Raw genomic sequence first — 17,900 nt, forward strand, 5'->3', positions numbered from 1 at the left:
GTGCTAGATTTCAATCAATTCCACGGCTTTTTCAACAAAATAACATGTCTCGTCCGGAGCACTACAGAGTTTTTTTTTACACTTAGGTTTATGTTTACATGTAAACAATACAATGTATTATGTAAACAAATAAGTTTAACTTTTTCTTTCATTCTTACGACTGTTACAAAATGAGTTACAAGTTTCTTTCTCTGCCCAGTGGCTAAATGTCACAGGAAGTGACGGAGCAGGGAGGGAGGATATTTCGCAGTTTTCCCGCGGTTTAAGTGCCCTCTGAATCAGTTGAAACCAGAAGTACTTCTTGTCAAACGTGTAGGGGGGGGGATTTAACACCAACAAACAAAAAAGTATCCAAAGACAAAGACGCCGATTCCAGGAGTGGTTCTCCGCTATCACACTTGCACTCGGATCTTGTTAAAGCCATTGACATGCCTCCAAAGAGACGCAGCGCAGCTCCGAGCGCTCAGCTTTCTAAGGCTGCGGAGGATAAACACACCAACCGCGTCGGTGTCCCCGGGACGCCGGGTAGGATCCCCCAGCTCTCTCTTGAAAGGTAACAGCAGATGCCAAGAAAGCGAAAATCTCTCTTGTTTCACGAGGAAGAGCTGGGTTTACTTGAGCAGCTGTCATGCTCCGTGTAAACCTTTTGAGAGTGTGTAATGTAGGACCCGTTATGTTTGCCTTTGAGCCGCGCAGAGATTTAAGTTCCCATGAATGAGGCTGACACTTGGGTTTTTCTGTTCTACTACTCATCTTCCGTATGCAAGAGGTGCAGATACTACGCGATGTTTTTATTTCGTAGATTTCTTTCCCCTTTAGCCGGTGAAAAAGATTCCGTTTTTGTTTGCTGTTTGTCAAATAGAATCCAGTCCTCATCAATTATACATTTTCTTCTTTGCTCTGGCCATACAGACGTTTTTTACGTGTATATGCTTATGATAGATGGAGTTTAAAGTTCAGAAAGATATTCAGTCCCAGTTTGTGTTTAGTATGTAGGTGGATATCATGGCTGAAATATAGCTAAAGTACGATAGCGTAAACTTAGTTTGTGCAGAGCGTTAGATCAGCAAAATGCAAATTTAAACCTCCATATGAAGTCTCTAGTGTTTATAATGATATTTTAACCCAGCGCTTCATAGTCCTTTCAATGTTAAGATATGCCTCTTTTAAGATTTGTAAGTTAGATCACTTTTAGTGAGAATGGAGCTTCCTTGTGACCCACTGAAGTTTCTTAAAGATCAGAGAGGCTTCAATTACTTATTCTAGAAATCTATTTATAGATTTAAATACTACAATATTGTTAAAAAGCTGTCACCCACACCCCTTTGTGTTAGGTTCCTCCTGTTCTCAATTTTAAATCTACTGACCGTTTGTATTCTCTGATTAATGTTTTATTGTTGATTCTAAAAAAAAAAGTCCAGTAGGTTGACTTTGTCAGTGCCTATTGAGGACTGTCTTAATTCGATACTAAAGCAATGGTCTTGATGCCAGTCAGATGTGAAAATACAACCCACTACGATATTGCTATCAGGATCATTGTGATTGCACTGCATTAGCAGTTTAGGAAGCTTATTCTGGCTTTGCATGTTTACATGTTTCTTTTTGCTCTGTTCTATATTCTATATATATAATAGTCTCTATTAACTAAATGTGTGGTCTTCATCAGTTTATAGGGAATGTACTTGTAGGACATTAGCATCAATGTCAAAGTTTCTCTGGACTTCATGAATAAACTATCACTTTAGTCTAATTCATACAGTGTGAAGATATTAAAAAATCTCGGGCACTTTAACACTTAACCACCTGTGTAGAATAATGTAATGACTTGATAATCTGCCTTATATGTGTACATCAATCGAGCAATATTTACAGTGCCTTGCGAAAGTATTCGGTTGAACTTTTCAACCTTTTGCCACATTTCAGGCTTCAAACATAAAGATATAAATTTTTTATTTTATGTGAAGAATCACCAACAAGTGGGACACAATTGTGAAGTGGAATGAAATCTATTGGATTTTTGAAACTTTTTTAACTAATAAAAAAATGAAAAGTGGGGCGTGCAAAATTATTCGGCCCCCTTGCGTTAATACTTTGTAGAGCCACCTTTTGCTGCGATTACAGCTGCAAGTCGCTTGGGGTATGTCTCTATCAGTTTTGCACATCGAGAGACTGAAATTCTTGCCCATTCTTCCTTGCAAAACAGCTCGAGCTCAGTGAGGTTGGATGGAGAGCGTTTGTGAACAGCAGTTTTCAGCTCTTTCCACAGATTCTCGATTGGATTCAGGTCTGGACTTTGACTTGGCCATTCAAACACCTGGATACGTTTATTTGTGAACCATTCCTTTGTAGATTTTGCTGTATGTTTGGGATCATTGTCTTGTTGGAAGATAAATCTCCGTCCCAGTTTCAGGTCTTTTGCAGACTCCAACAGGTTTTCATCCAGAATGGTCCTGTATTTGGCTGCATCCATCTTCCCCTCAATTTTAACCATCTTCCCTGTCCCTGCTGAAGAAAAGCAGGCCCAAACCATGATGCTGCCACCACCATGTTTGACAGTGGGGATGGTGTGTTGAGGGTGATGAGCTGTGTTGCTTTTACACCAAACATATCGTTTTGCATTGTGGCCAAAAAGTTCGATTTTGGTTTCATCTGACCAGAGCACCTTCTTCCACATGTTTGGGGTGTCTCCCAGGTGGCTTGTGGCAAACTTTAGACGAGACTTTTTATGGATATCTTTGAGAAATGGCTTTCTTCTTGCCACTCTTCCATAAAGGCCAGATTTGTGCAGTGTAAGACTGATTGTTGTCCTATGGACAGACTCTCCCACCTCAGCTGTAGTTCTCTGCAGTTCATCCAGAGTGATCATGGGTCTCTTGGCTGCATCTCTGATCAGTCTTCTCCTTGTCTGAGCTGAAAGTTTAGAGGGACGGCCAGGTCTTGGTAGATTTGCAGTGGTCTGATACTCCTTCCATTTCAAGATGATCGCTTGCACAGTGCTCCTTGGGATGTTTGAAGCTTGGGAAATCTTTTTGTATCCAAATCCGGCTTTAAACTTCTCCACAACAGTATTACGGACCTGCCTGGTGTGTTCCTTGGTCTTCATGATGCTCTCTGCGCTTTCAACAGAACCTTGAGACTATCACAGAGCAGGTGCATTTATACAGAGACTTGATTACACACAGGTGGATTCTATTTATCACCATCAGTCATTTAGGACAACATTGGATCATTCAGAGATCCTCGCTGAACTTCTGGAGTGAGTTTGCTGCACTGAAAGTAAAGGGGCCGAATAATTTTGCACGCCCCACTTTTCATTTTTTTATTAGTTAAAAAAGTTTCAAAAATCCAATAGATTTCGTTCCACTTCACAATTGTGTCCCACTTGTTGGTGATTCTTCACATAAAATAAAAAATTTATATCTTTATGTTTGAAGCCTGAAATGTGGCAAAAGGTTGAAAAGTTCAAGGGGGCCGAATACTTTCGCAAGGCACTGTATTGTGTTAATTACAGCTTAAATAAGAACACATGGCACAAACTAATATTCCACTCCATAATAATAAAATAGTAAATAGGTAAATCTGCTTCATTGCTAAATACTGCAAGACGTTTCTGTTGTCTGTTGAGCCTTAAATACTGCCATCAAACCAAATTATTTAACACTGAGAGGAAATATTGCTTTACAGCTTCACATAAGACTAATAACCAACTGAGGTGGAAGTGTTCAGATCAGGAATTTAAAACTGTCATAGTATGCAAGCTACCCCTGTACAAGACTGAGAAGCAAGCGTGGAAAAAAAATCATTAAGTTGAAAGGACTCTGCATGGATGAGCTCTGTTTATAACTATTCTTAATACACCTTTAATGATGCATCATTTCACGCCACCATACAATAAAACTTTTGAAAGAGACAGGTAACCATAAGTTAATACAACTAAAAGCTAGAATGTAAAAGTGAGTGGTCTGATGTGGACTGGGCGATCATTCCGCAGATGACGACAAAAAGTATATTCTCTGAGCACCAGAAGGAGAAGCATAGATTTGATAAGATTTAATTGACCCCTGCAGGATTTTTTTTATGGACACCCAGCACTCCTGTACATTTAAATAGAATAGAATGCACAGAAAAAAGAGAGAAGAAAAAGATAGCACATTTGACTATTACAAAAAATAAGAAAAACATTGCACATTATACTATTAAAAAAAAAAAAGAAAAACATTCCGCATCATTCTATTGCACAGTATAATACATAACAACATATAACATTTATAGCACATCACAAAAACATATTGCACTCAAGTGGGTGGTAAGAGTCAAAATTGTGTTTATCCGTGACATTTGCATTGACAGCATTAATGGATAGTGGAACAAAGGAATGTTTGTATTGGTTTGACATACATTTGGGAACCCTAAAATGTTTGCCAGAAGGAAGAAGTTGATATTCAGAGTTGAGGATGTGGGATGGATCTGATATAATTTCTCCTGGCTGTTTGATTATAGATTTTTCAAAGATTGTCTGCAGGGAGGGGTGCTGTTTCACTCCCATGACTTTCAAAGCTGTCTGGATGATGTGGGTAATTTGCGATTTTAAATGAACTGATAGATTACCAAACCACACTGTAATACCATACCTAATAATGCTCTCGATTACAGCACGGTAGAAGAGTAGCATTACTTCCTGGCGAACCCCAAACACTCTTAGTCTTTGCAGGAAATATAAGCGCTGCTGAACTTTGGAGCAAACACTCTCAACATGAGTGACCCGCACAGGTTACGGTCTATGTGTACTCCTAAGTATTTATATGAGTCAACCTGAGTGATAAGTTTGTTGTGGATTACTACCTGTAAGTGATCAACTGTTCTGGGATCAAAAACTATTTCTTTTTAGATCTAGATCTCCAATTGTTCTGAACATCAGCCTCTCACTTGGTACTGAAACAAGGCCCGTGTCCTAAAAGGGCAACCGATGTGTGTTTTCAAAGGATTAACGGTTCACAGGTGTAGTTAGGAGCCCAAGCTTTCGACCCCTGTAAGGTGATGAGGAGTGTTTAGAACTTATCCATTTCGGATATGTTCGGGGAGGTTAAAACAGATAATTGATTCACATGCATTTTACTTTTGGTTAAAGTTGACTAACTGTAGTGAGGAGCATATTTTATGCACACTGAATCAGTGGATTTATCCTCCATCACACTTTTTTAGTAAGACTGTTGGTCTTGAAGGTAATTGAAGCAGTTTTGTGGTCAGACAAAATTCTCCTTGTGTAAAACTATTAGATAGGTTGGGATGCTTAGTTCTCACTGTCAAGAGACTAGCCCTGTAGGCTGTTTCTGTAGCTTATTAATTCATCATCATCATCATCATCATCATCATAATAATAATTGCTTACACTTATATAGCGGTTTTCTGGACACTCCCCTCCACCTCCACCAATGTGCAGCATCCACCTTATTGTGGAGAATTGAGAATTGTATCATTTTATGGACTTCATAGCAGCATTGCATAACCTGTTCCTTTTTCCTTTCCAGTATGTAGTTAATAACTGCTTGTTCCTGTAGGAATATATTTATGGTTTGCCTGGTCTTTGCGATGTTTTTTTGCCTTCTCCAAATAAGGCCTTCAAATACAACAGTTGTGGTGTAGTTTCCATACTGCAGTTTTCAGGCCAAGCTATTGTTGTTTCAGGCACAAAGACAAGGAGCCGCCGTTTGTCTCGCTGTGCCAGGAGCTGAGAGTGACAGATGAGGTGTGCAACCTGGCCTGGAAAATATGGGAGACGATGGTGGCCTCGGTGGATATTGTTCTTGTAAGTACTGGAAAGGAAATATGATACATGATGATATGGAAGCCAGTATCCTAAAGGTGCCTGTCAGTGCTACCACCTCTGTAGCCTGACTTTTCAGATCTCAGAAGTTAAGCAAAGTAGGCCTGTTCACTGCTGGGGTTTGGAGACCTCCAAGGAAAACTGAGTTGCCAATGCAAGTGATGGTAGTGGACCACCAGGTGGCAGTCATTCCCCTGAGCCAGAATTTCCAAAGCAAAAGCACTGGGGACAGTGTTCTGTTATCATTTAGATGACCTTTAAAGTTAAGGTTCCCCTGTCATTGTTCTAAAGATTGGGGGTTTTCACCCCAGTGTGTAATGCCTCAATTCCATGCTGGGCTTGTGCAATCTGACCTCCCTTAAGTTCCTTCTTACATTAATTGGTGAAGCTGTTTTTCACCTCTCCACATGATCTGCTGTGTAATGGGCTGCGGGTGCAGAATGACTGCCATGTATCACCCAGGTGGGACATTTCACTGGTGAATGAAGTGGATGTTGTCCTGTATGTGAAGTGCTTTAAGGTCTTTTTGAATGAAAGGTTCTAATGAGTGAGGCAAATTTTTATTTAAAAAAGTCTTGATAAGATTCTGGTTATTAAACCATTTCAAGTGTAGAATTTTAGAACCAAAGGGTTTTCTGATTTTCATCCCTGCAGCACTGTAAATGTTTAAATATTTGATTCAGTTGCTATTTTGTTTTTCACTGTGCCAGTCAAATATGGTGCCACTCGGTACAATACCTCCTGCTTAGTCTGAATACCCTGTATTGGGGTAGCCTCACTGTAAATATAGCTAAAGGACAGTCTTGTTTATAAAACTTGACAACATTTATTTAGATAAGATCACTTTATTAGCCATATACAATTTCTTGCATTAGGAATTTGTCTTTTCGCATACCCCAACTTGCTCTCCATGAGACACACAGATGGGGAGAAAAGCTCGGGGTCAGAGCGCAGGGTCAGCCAGTGCCCAATGGAGTAGGATTCCTCTGCCTGTTGGCCGCAGGATACAAACCAGCAACCTTCCAGCAACAGGCGCAGATTCTTAGCCCCTTATTTTACCTCTCTCCCTCCTTTTAATCTTCAGTTAATAATTAAGCAGATTCCTTATCCTAACTGAATAATTTATAATGTGTTTTTTTTAGACATTACGAACTTCCTGTCAGTGTATACTGCATATGTGATGGTCATATCCTTAAACACGAATTTGCAAGGATAAGGATGTAAGAAAGACAAAAGGTTTACTGGTTTGGTTGTTAGTAGCTAATATAAGGATCTCTTTTATCTTTTTCTTTAAAGTAACCAGAGTATCAGCTTCAGATTCTCATAACCTTCTGAGTAAAAGTGCCACCTATTGTTAAGTCTTTTAGTTTCCATAGGTTCTTGGGTTCATGTTATATAGTTGTTTCAGGAGAGGTTCATTTGTTTGACTTGAATATTGTCCCTCATAGTCATCGTCTTTATTCAAGAGGAAACAAGTTGATCTGTAGTCTGTTAATTATACAGTTTTAACATCCCTTGATACATCTGGTGAATTATCAGGGGAAAATAATTAGAGGCTACATTGGACATAAACAATAAAAAAAATAAAGTAGGATAAGGAATGTATAAATGTGACCTACAAAAAAACCTCTTTAATAAGAAATTATGTTGTTGTGAGTGTTCTTTATTAACACACTTTCTCAAGTGTCTTGATCAAGAAATGAAGGTAAAAAAGCTTATAGCTTTTAGGAATCAAGTTGAATAGTTTAAATGGATGTGAAATGTTCTAAAATAAAACCTGAAACATTCAAAGCCTGCTTGTTAAGTGAAGGTTTTGCCCTTGGAAAGAGACTGCAAGTCTTTATGCAGCAATGGTTCAGTTTAGTTTGGGCAGTACTGTGAAACTCTGCATAATCCATATCTGCCCCTAGAATGCTTCTATTAAATACAAGGTTAAAAAAAACTTTTCCCGTTTTCTCTTTTGAATTTGCTTTAGGACACCAGCCGCAAACCCTGGGGTGCCTGTATATTTGTAGCTGCTACAGACCTGGATGCCATGACTTTCACAATCACGGAGGTACAGAAGACAGTGGGTCTGAAGTGAGTATTTCAGTTTTTTCCACATGGTCACCCACTTACTTTCTCGTCTTGTTTGATCTAAGATTGACTGAGAGTCAGTTTAGCCCTTCCACCAAGATATTGGAGAAATGGAAATGTTGCTGGTGTGGTGTGAATTTAAACAATGCCTTTAACTGCTTTAACAAGCAGTGTAGTATACCTGTATGCCGATGTACTGCATCTTCCTTATGTTGACAGAAGGAATACAGTATATGGACTTTCCTTTATTTAAAAGGTTAAACTATTCCATTTACAGCTTAAAATGTGGGTAACAAAACATAATATATTTTCTATGTGTGGATGCTTAATAGAAGCCTTCCTTTAGTAATTAATAAGAGTGAATGAAATTCTGTTTTATTGCACACAGGAGGACATGATTTAATAATAATAATAATTGCTTACACTTATATAGCGCTTTTCTGGACACTCCACTCAAAGCGCTTTACAGGTAATGGGGACTCCCCTCCACCACCACCAATGTGCAGCATCCACCTGGATGATGCGACGGCAGCCATAGTGCGCCAGAACGCTCACCACACATCAGCTATCAGTGGGGAGGAGAGCAGAGTAATGTAGCCAATTCATAGAGGGGGATTATTAGGAGGCCATGATTAGTAAGGGCCAATTGGAAATTTGGCCAGGACACCGGGGTTACACCCCTACTCTTTTCGAGAAGCGCCCTGGGATTTTTAATGACCACAGAGAGTCAGGACCTCGGTTTTACGTCTCATCCGAAGGACGGCGCCTGTTTACAGTATAGTGTCCCCATCACTATACTGGGGCATTAGGACCCACATGGACTGCAGGGTGAGCGCCCCCTGCTGGCCCCACTAACACCTCTTCCAGCAGCAACCTTAGTTTTTCCCAGGAGGTCTCCCATCCAGGTACTGACCAGGCTCACACCTGCTTAGCTTCAGTGGGTTGCCAGTTGTGAGTTGCAGGGTGATATGGCTGCAATTTAGAACGTGGCGGGTGAAATAACAGCCAGCTGATGTCCTGTTTCTCTTTCAGTGTTGTTGAGTTTTTTAACCTTTTGAAGAAGATGGACATCAACATGGATACCATCAGTGTTAAAGTGAATACTGCAGTTTCCAGACTTGAAAAGAAGTATGAAGTCCTGCTAGCTCTGTTTCAGAGGTTTGAACGGTGAGTATAGCACTGTGGCCACTAAGGGGCTCCCTCACACTGTTTTGCAGACAGGCAGTGATATTTGAAAGTCAAGAAGTGTGTTGTGAATGAAACTGTAAAATTTCACACCCTCTATATTGCTGAACTGGTAATCTGTCATGTGATTTTAAGCTGGTTAGGTGGTTTAAAACTGCTGGTCAATTGTGAAAAATAAAAAATGTACTTATGCTAAATTATAACTTTTAAACAGAGATTTGGTTTTCTAAGATGAAAGGTATAGTTATTTATTTACAGTCTGCATCTGCACTCAATCTCTTTCTGTTCTGAACCACCATCCTGGATGAATCCAGTACCATGGTGGCACTTTTTATCAATTTGTATCGTGGTACATGCTTGATGTTTACTCTTCATACTTACAGGATTTTGTTCTTCATTCGTAGTTTTTTTTTTTTTAACTCACCGGTGTTTTTGTTGCATTTCTTTCACTTCAGGCTTGACAGCTTAATATAATGAAAGTGTCTCCTTCCTGACTTTTTGGGTATGGTCTTTAATAGTTTTCAACGCAGTGTGGCAGCAAACATATTTATTTGGCTCTTTCAGAATCGGTAAAATCAATGAGGAGCTGATAAACATCCTGTGTTTCAGCACTGGTAAATAAGGGATTGTGGAAAAAAGACCTGGTGTTTGCACTTAAGCCCAAGTCGTGATTGGTAATCCAAGCACTTATATGGTTTCTGTAGACAAAAGGTATTCAGTAAAACTGAATAAGGGCTTCTCACTCTTGGTCAAATAGGATCAATTTTATTAAAGCATCTCTAGAGGGCAGCAGTGATCACTTTGAATTTTAATTTGAGTCGGTTGCTTCATTGAATGTTGGACTGAATGTATTTTAGTCACAGTATAAAAGAGTTTCATGTCCTGTACCATTAGTAAAGGTATGAAATAACCTGCTCACGTCATTGTTGGGAAAAGATGACTCACCTTCAGTGCTTAGCTTTATAATGCTTTAGCTTTACACGGAAATCATATAGCTATAATGAGATTATTCTTCAATTTCCTTGACTCACAAAAGGTTGTTTTTGTTCTGTTCGGATTGGTGGATTTGGAACTTCGTCATTTGTTTTTTGTGCATCCAATTTCAATAATCGTCACTTGTTAATTATTTTCCGTCCGCAGATGTGGTGTGAAAAAAACCCCACCAAATTAACAGCTTCTTGTTTTTGGTGGTTAAATTGTTACAGGCTTTTGCTACTTTATTATTTCATTACTTTACCCAAACCTCCTATTTCAGAAGTGCATTGACTTACAAGTTAGCTTTGTGGTGATCCAAAACTGTTACCCTGAAGATGGGGAGACGCTTATCTTCTAGTGCTGGTGGAAGGTGAGGTGGTACAGTATGTGCTTGCTAAGCTGGAGCAAGAGCAGTCATTCAGTTGCCCAGTGACCCTATAATAATAATAATAATAATAATAATAATAATAATAATAATAATTAACAGTTATTATTAACAGCTCACACCTGAAGAAGGCTCCACGGCCGAAACGTTGTGTTCTCTTTCTTCTTTTTTTCAGCATGGAATAAACCTATTACTTGTTCCTTTGCAGCCTACGCATGCTGACGCAGCTACCCACCTGAGATAATAATAATTAATATCACTTTATTAACCCCTTACAATTTCTTGCATTAGGAATTGTCTTTTCGCATACCCCAGCTTGCTCTCCATGAGACACACAGATAGGGAGAGAGCCTGGGGTCAGAGCGCAGGGTCTGCTATTGTACAGCGCCCCTGGAGCAGTTGGGGTTAAGGGCCTTGCTCAGGGGCCCAACGGAGTAGGATTCCTCTGCCGGCTGTGCAGATCCTTAGCAGGCACAGATCCTTAGCCACAGAGCCACCGCTCTGCCCAAAGCCACCCTGGGCTTTGGAGTGTCTTCAAAGGTAGAATGAAGGGACAATGACTGTTACAGGGAACAACCACGTCTGCCATGACTTTAGTTAGCAAATACAAGTATGTTTCAATGAGCTTCTTGAGTCAACTGATTCTGTTGGCAGCACTTTCTCTTCTGCTGTACTGCTGTTTATCACATTGTAACTTTTTCAGCTGACGTTAGACTTAACAGTGTCAGCATCCACTGGAATGAATCCCCCCTTTATCAGAAAAGTGTTAAATGTAAGACCAAATGCTTTTGAAGATTTGTATGATCAGCAGATTTTTTTTTTTGCTTGTGAAGGCTCCTTAGTGGTGTTTAGACTTGGTAGGATTTGATATTTACGTTTGTGCTGTTCAAAAAATTATAAATGCTGTCCTTTTAATATTTTTTCAGAAAGTGAGAGACCCATCTTTTATTTAATCTTCTGATGAATAGTCATAACATACTTGTGTTAAAAATGAGGCAACGAGTTCATCTGCATTTACTTTAGATGGAAGCTTCCCACCCTCTGGTCATCCTATATTTACCTTTAGAGTTTTGATATGGTGTTTTATGTCCAGCAAAATAAGTGTTAAACACTACCATGCCTATTTAAATGGAAAAGGCCTCTGCAGAATGTGTGTGTGTGTATAGGTCAGTGATCACCAGATTGAATCTGGGCATGCCATTAGAGCCCAGTGGCTAGGAGCTCCAAGGAGGGTGGAGTAGTGGAGTCCAATGGGCTGAGTGCTTCTAGGGATGAGTGAGGCCTTATCGGTTGTGGGATCCTTGGCTGACTGAACAACAGTACCCTCTGCAGCTCGTAGGATGCGCCTGCGAGTCTGGTGGGTAAATAAGATGATGCTTATTAACCACATTCAGAATTTTCCAGATAGGAATGAAAAATATAAGAAGAGATGTGTGAAATAGTATGCAGAAGCTATACGTAGCTATAGATCTAATGACATTAGCTGCACAGTATAAAGATGCTGAAAAAAAGAAGAAAGAGAACACAACGTTTCGGCCGTGGAGCCTTCTTCAGGTGTGAGAGAGACAGGGCAGTAGGCAAAGGTAAAGTAGCGGGAGAACAAAGGTTGAGAGGGAGGAGGAGTGAGAGGCGGGAGCAGGGGACAGAAAGAGAGGCCAATCAAGAGGTGTGAAGTCAGAATGGGTGCAGAGAGGTGTGAAATGAAACTTCCAATGAATGGAGAAAATTTAAAAGAACAGTAATCTGTCGTTAAGGGAAGGGAGAATGTGTGATCCTAGCTGCAGAATAATTTTAGTTTCGGTGGTCTTTCTGATGTATGAGTTCGGAAAACCGTCTTTGAGAACACAGACGGAGAGATTAGAGTGGTCGTGGCCGTCAGAGGTGAAATGAGAAACAATGGGCTTGGAGAGATCTTTAATCTTCACAGCCCTGACGTGTTCTCTGAAGCGGTCTCCGAGTCTCCTTCCTGTTTCCCCAATGTAGATGGCTGGGCATTTACTGCAAGAGATACAGTAAATAAGGTTGCTGGAGGTACAAGATGCTGTCTGGGTGATCCGGAATTGTCCTGAGGGGCCTTGAATGAGTGTGGTGGTGGCTGTGTACTTGCAGGTGATACAGCGAGCTCTTTTGCAAGGGAAAGTGCCTGGTGTGGATGGTTGCTGAGGCCGGTCAAGGGAGCTGTGAACAAGGAGGTTACGCAGATTAGGTGGTCGGCGATATGAGATGATAGGGCGATCAGAAAAGAGGGCCCCAATGGAGGGATCATCCTGTAGGATGGAAAAGTTCTGGTTAATGGTCCTGGGGATAGGAAGTGTGTTAGGGTGGTAAGGAAGCACCAAAGGAATGCGGTTGTTACGGCGGGAGTTCCTGATCGGGTTGATGGTCTGGGGGGTGTTTTTGGCTCGGGCAAGGGCCCTGTCAATCACACTGCTGGGGTATCCTCTGTTGATGAAAAATGAGTACATTTCGAGGGCTTGGTTTTCGAAGTCGATGTCGTCGCTGCATAATCGTCGTAACCTAAGGAACTGTGAAAAAGGAAGAGAGTTTTTAGTGTGGTTGGGGTGAAATGAGCTGTACAGGAGGTAGCTGTGTGAATCCGTGGGTTTGTAATAAACTGAAGTGGACAGTCGGGGGTAGTTGATAGACAAGTGGATGTCTAGAAACGGAAGAGTGGTGGAAGATATGTTAACTGTATATTTGAGGGACGGGTGGAAGTTGGTGAAATGGTGCAGGAAGAATTCAAGCTGATCGTTGGAGCATGTGGCGGCACCGACGCAGTCATCAATATATCGTTTGTAGAGGTCAGGGACATAGCCAGTGTAGGAAGCGAAGAAGCGTTCTTCTACCCAGCCGACAAAAATGTTGGCATAGCTGGGTCCCATTCTGGTGCCCATGGCAACTCCACTGACCTGTTGGTAAAAAAGATTATTGAAAGAGAATGCGTTCAGTGTGAGGACCAATTCTGCAAGGCGTACCAGGGTGTGGGTGGGTGGATCAAGCACTGTGCGTTTGTCCAGCGTGTGCTTGAGGGCTGTAAGGCCGTCATTATGGGGAATGACGGTGTACAGAGAGGTGATGTCCATGGTAAAAATGTGGCATTCAGTACCCTGAAATTGGAAATCATTGAAAAGTTGGAGCGCGTGGTTGGTGTCTTTGATGTATGAGGGAAGATCTTCAACCAGCGGTCTCATGAGGCTGTCGAGAAAGGCTGAGATGTAAGTAGTTGGACAGTTACATGCTGATACGATGGGGCGTCCAGGGGTGTCCGGTTTGTGGATTTTGGGGAGGAGGTAAAATTGAGATACCCGTGGGTGTTCCATGATGAGCCGGTTCGCCTCCTGGGGGAGCTCGTTGCTGCTGATAAGAAGGGAAATGGTGGATACCACTTCCTTTTGGTAGTCAGTGGTAGGGTCCTGTTGGAGAGGGAGGTAGGCAGAAGTGTCAGTTAGTTGTCTAGAAGCTTCAAAAAGTCCAGTACCAGCTGGATTCGAACACCCAACCTACCAGCTGGTGGTCACGCACCTAGACCAGTAGGCTACAAGAGAGCTCACGAAGTTTCAAGAAGTTTCTTGTAGAAACAAGAAGAAACAAGAAGAAACATTTCCTTGAAGAAACAAGAAGTTTCTTCTTTTTTTCAGCATGGAATAAACCTATTACTTGTTCCTTTGCAGCCTACGCATGCTGACGCAGCTACCCACCTGAACTACTACAGTATAAAGATGTAAACGTGAGGTGCACTTTTAACTGAGTGAATCACATGGGACATGTCCCATTGAGGCTTGAGCTCTATTACAGATAAAAACCTGGGTTGTGTCAATAGCCAGATATGACCAAGAGGCTGCACTTGGCCAGTTGTGGGATGAGCAAAGTATGGGGGGGGACAGTCTGTGCTCTTGGTGACACAGTGACCTCTGCAGTCACCCAGGTGCTTGCAGGAGTACAGCACTGCAAGTTTGGGACTCCTCCTCCTATTAAAATTGGGACGACTCCTCCATTCGCCACCGCACCTCTAGTACAGGGCTCTTGCCTGCGCCAAGTTAAAAGACAAGTGGCTCGAAGATGCGCAGTTTGGAGGAGGCAGCGTACATCTCATTCTCCCCTGTGTATAGTGATGGGCCAAGATCTGAAAAACAATTTGGCTATTCCAAATTGGGTGGTAATTGCAAAAATGGTGAATTCCCGAATGAAAAAGAAACAAAACGTTTGTGTACCAGGATAAATTAAAATAAGATCATAAGACATTTCTGGATGGAGCTGTGGGTAAATCTAGACACTGCCTCAGCAGCCCAATCTCCTCTCTTCTCTAATGAATCAGGAAGCTACTGTTTTTAATAGGCTGTTAATATCAAGTTCTTGCAGCCAACTGGACTTTCAGTATATAATCTTGGGCAGCACTCTGTTAAATGTGTTGTAAAAAGTAGTGAGCCTTTGTGGGGGAAAAACTGCTTAAAATGTAGATTAAACCTTTTCTCTTTTCTTTCAGGACATGTGATAAAATCTACATTGCTGTCTCTGATAATGCGTAAGTTGAACCCATTTGACTCCATCCTTAGTAGTAATGGACATACCAGGAATATTCTTTCTTAGAAAAGCTTAAGGCTGTCTGTGCTTCAAGCGTCATTAGTAAAAACAAGCAATAATAGTAATTAAAACAAATCTTCAAAACGGTCAGGTAGCCTTTTATTTGGTTGTGCTGAAAACAAACCCTGCACTTATAAAATCTCCTTGAAAAGAAACCTTTTCCCAACCCCCTACTGCCAAACCTAACTTAAGGTCTTATAGGTGTGAAGAAACAAAAGCACCTTGCAGAAATCCTCCTAAACCAATGTAGCACATGCAAGCTCCACGCAGTAAAACCCCCCATCAGAATTAAATTGGAACTGTCAGGCAATAGTGCTCAGCAACTAGTTATTATTAACATAGCACTGTTGAAGATCACTGAAGAAGCCCAAAGCTGCTTTTGAAAATGTGTGGAAATTCCCAAGAGCCATATTCAGATTCTTCTTTTGTTCCTTTCTCTTATGTAAGTAAGAGACATATTCTCCTAAAAATTTTGTGAAAATGGATAAGGAAAAAGGATACTAGGCAAAGTGTTTTCTCAAAATAAATCTGAAATAATCTGAAGTGTTAAGTATCGTTACACACATACAGTAGTCTCACTGCACTCAGAACATTAATAATGTTTTTATTTTCCAACACTAAAATGCAGTAAACTGGATGGAGATAATGAGAGCAAGTGGATTCTGCCTCTATGTCGCCATTAGTCTTGCATGTGTTAGTCGTGTTGGATCTTGTGCAGTGTTTTCATCAGTTATTTAAGACATTGCTATAAGTTCCCAGGAACTAACAGAAAATTGATACAAGGGAATGTGACCATTATTGATGCCTTACTGTGACAAATAACTGTTCTGAAAAATGTCTGCATATTGACCATGTGTAAAAACTTAGGTTAATAATTTTATTTTACTTATTGTAGTAGCAAGCGTGACCAGCTTAAGTTTATAAAATAGCTGAAAAACAACTGTGGGCAGACTGTTTTGTTTTTGCCTAAATTTACCTAAAATAACTTATGTGGTCAGCTTTTAGCGAAAATGATTTAATACTTTGTATTTAATATTACTACCACAATGTCAGTGCTATAATTGACGTTTCTCAAATATTTGGCTTGAGTGACATTCTGGATATTGTCCTTAAGAAACTCTTAATGAGATGATCTCATGTTTGCTCTGTTGTTTTCTTCAGGGGAAATGCAGGACCTGATGCTAAACAGATTATGAGAAGCTGCTGGACACTATTTCTGTTGGCAAAAGGTTGGTTTTTGTTGCTGTAAGATGCAAGTTACTGACCCCAGCATTACTCACTCTGTCTAGCAATCAAACAGAAATTGGCTATTATCTGACATACTGCTTAAGTGCATTAGCTGTACAGGGTTATATGTAAGTTTGTGTATTATTTTAATGAAGACAGATAAACAAATGGACTTTTCTCTGGATGCTTCAGAGAAACAGGCTGTTCAGCATTCTAATGCAGTTTGGCCAACATGTTGTATGAGCATTAAAACATTTGCCAATGTCTAGTGAAAAAGCTTGTAAGTTGAAGTGCTTTTTGAGTCAGAGCTAAATTGCCACTGGTTCAGATGACGTTGTGTTGTTGGAAACGGTTGATAAACAGTTAAAATAACCTTAGAAACACCATACGTGTACAAACATGTCCAGACTGTAGCTCAGGAATTGTTAAACACAACTGCAGTGAAAAGCAACATCCTGAAATTTAAATTAAGCTACTCTAACCAGCGTTTAAGTCATCCTTCCTTTTGAAGGAAGAGGACATTAAGTAATGTCGCCTTTTTCTATTTTAAAGTGTTGCTGCTTTCGATAGTCAGGTGAATGTGTCATGTAATTTCTTTTTTGTAGTGACCTCTTCTGTCAGCCAGGCTCATCAAGGCAAAACTAGCATTTAACCAGATCTATGATGTTTCTTTAGTAAGTTATGCTGCTGAACTAAATTTAGTGCTTGAACATCTGAAAGTCAGTGTGAAAGTTGATGGATTCACTTCCATCGATGAACACTGTATATGCAGAAAAAAGTTGTCTGGCTTTATTTGAAGTTGAAAGAAGTGTTACAGATTATAGCTTAGATAAAAAAATCTTTGTAGCTGTATTAGGTGTTAAAAGCAAAAATACAGAATATCGCTGAGTGGTTCAAACAGCAAAAGCACTCATTCTGACTGTAGATTGAGCTTCCTAGCTCAGATACTTTGGTTCTGATTCTAAACAATGTCCAAAGCTACCTGTGACCAGGGTTTCTTCGGGCATTTAGAAATGTATATAGCTGGTATTCTGCTCAGCAAGACCCTGGGGACTCAGGACTGTGTATCTACAGTCAGTACTAATTCTGCTGTGAGGCTCTGTGGAAGTCCTCCTTCTCTACCTTTGGCATGTTACTGTAAAATTAGTTGATTGGCAGTCAGTGACATTAACTGCGGAGAGGAAAAAAAACAATTAGACATAGCAAAATTCTCCCAAACTACTGAATCTGAAATTATTAGATCTTGGCTGATGCTAAACATTTTCTGTTTGTGGCTATATTTGACCCAAATACAACATGGTTTTGGTGGGTTTAAATTTGGTCAGAGTTTCTTGGGCTGACTGCACAGCAGCTGCCACTCTGACTGGCCTGTCACCTGTGCTTTGGGCTTGCAGGGTGAAAGAAGTGGGTGCTCTGACTACAAGTTTTTAAAGATATTTCTCATGGTTTCTCAGGTAGCTACTGTATGCAGTGTTGTAAATTACCATATTTTAAAATCCTATCTCTGGGCTTGTATACAACAAAAATAATGGATTACCCTAATTTTAAATTAATACACACAAATGAAATATGAATAATTTAAGTTGTGTAATGAAAGAAGCTGGAAGCAAGTCATACAAAACACGTTCTGAGTGCTTGCACAATATT

The 17,900-nt window shown here is 40.4% G+C and overlaps 1 protein-coding gene across 2 annotated transcripts in view; it reads left to right on the forward strand.

Moving 5' to 3' along the window:
• Positions 1–245: 245 nt before the first annotated feature.
• Positions 246–17,900, forward strand: part of rb1 (retinoblastoma 1) — a 92,418-nt gene continuing 74,763 nt past the window's right edge. For both annotated transcript variants that reach the window (XM_088639551.1, XM_088639552.1), the window contains exons 1-6: positions 246–553; positions 5,686–5,806; positions 7,800–7,903; positions 8,933–9,067; positions 14,929–14,967; positions 16,188–16,255. In XM_088639551.1, the coding sequence (XP_088495677.1) occupies positions 429–553; positions 5,686–5,806; positions 7,800–7,903; positions 8,933–9,067; positions 14,929–14,967; positions 16,188–16,255 (592 nt within the window). In that variant the 5' untranslated portion in view covers positions 246–428. The remainder of the gene's footprint in view (positions 554–5,685; positions 5,807–7,799; positions 7,904–8,932; positions 9,068–14,928; positions 14,968–16,187; positions 16,256–17,900) is intronic.

The sequence above is a fragment of the Lepisosteus platostomus genome, chromosome 7 (assembly GCF_059453375.1).
Source record: "Lepisosteus platostomus isolate fLepPlt1 chromosome 7, fLepPlt1.hap1, whole genome shotgun sequence".
Taxonomy (NCBI): Eukaryota; Metazoa; Chordata; class Actinopteri; order Semionotiformes; family Lepisosteidae; genus Lepisosteus; species Lepisosteus platostomus.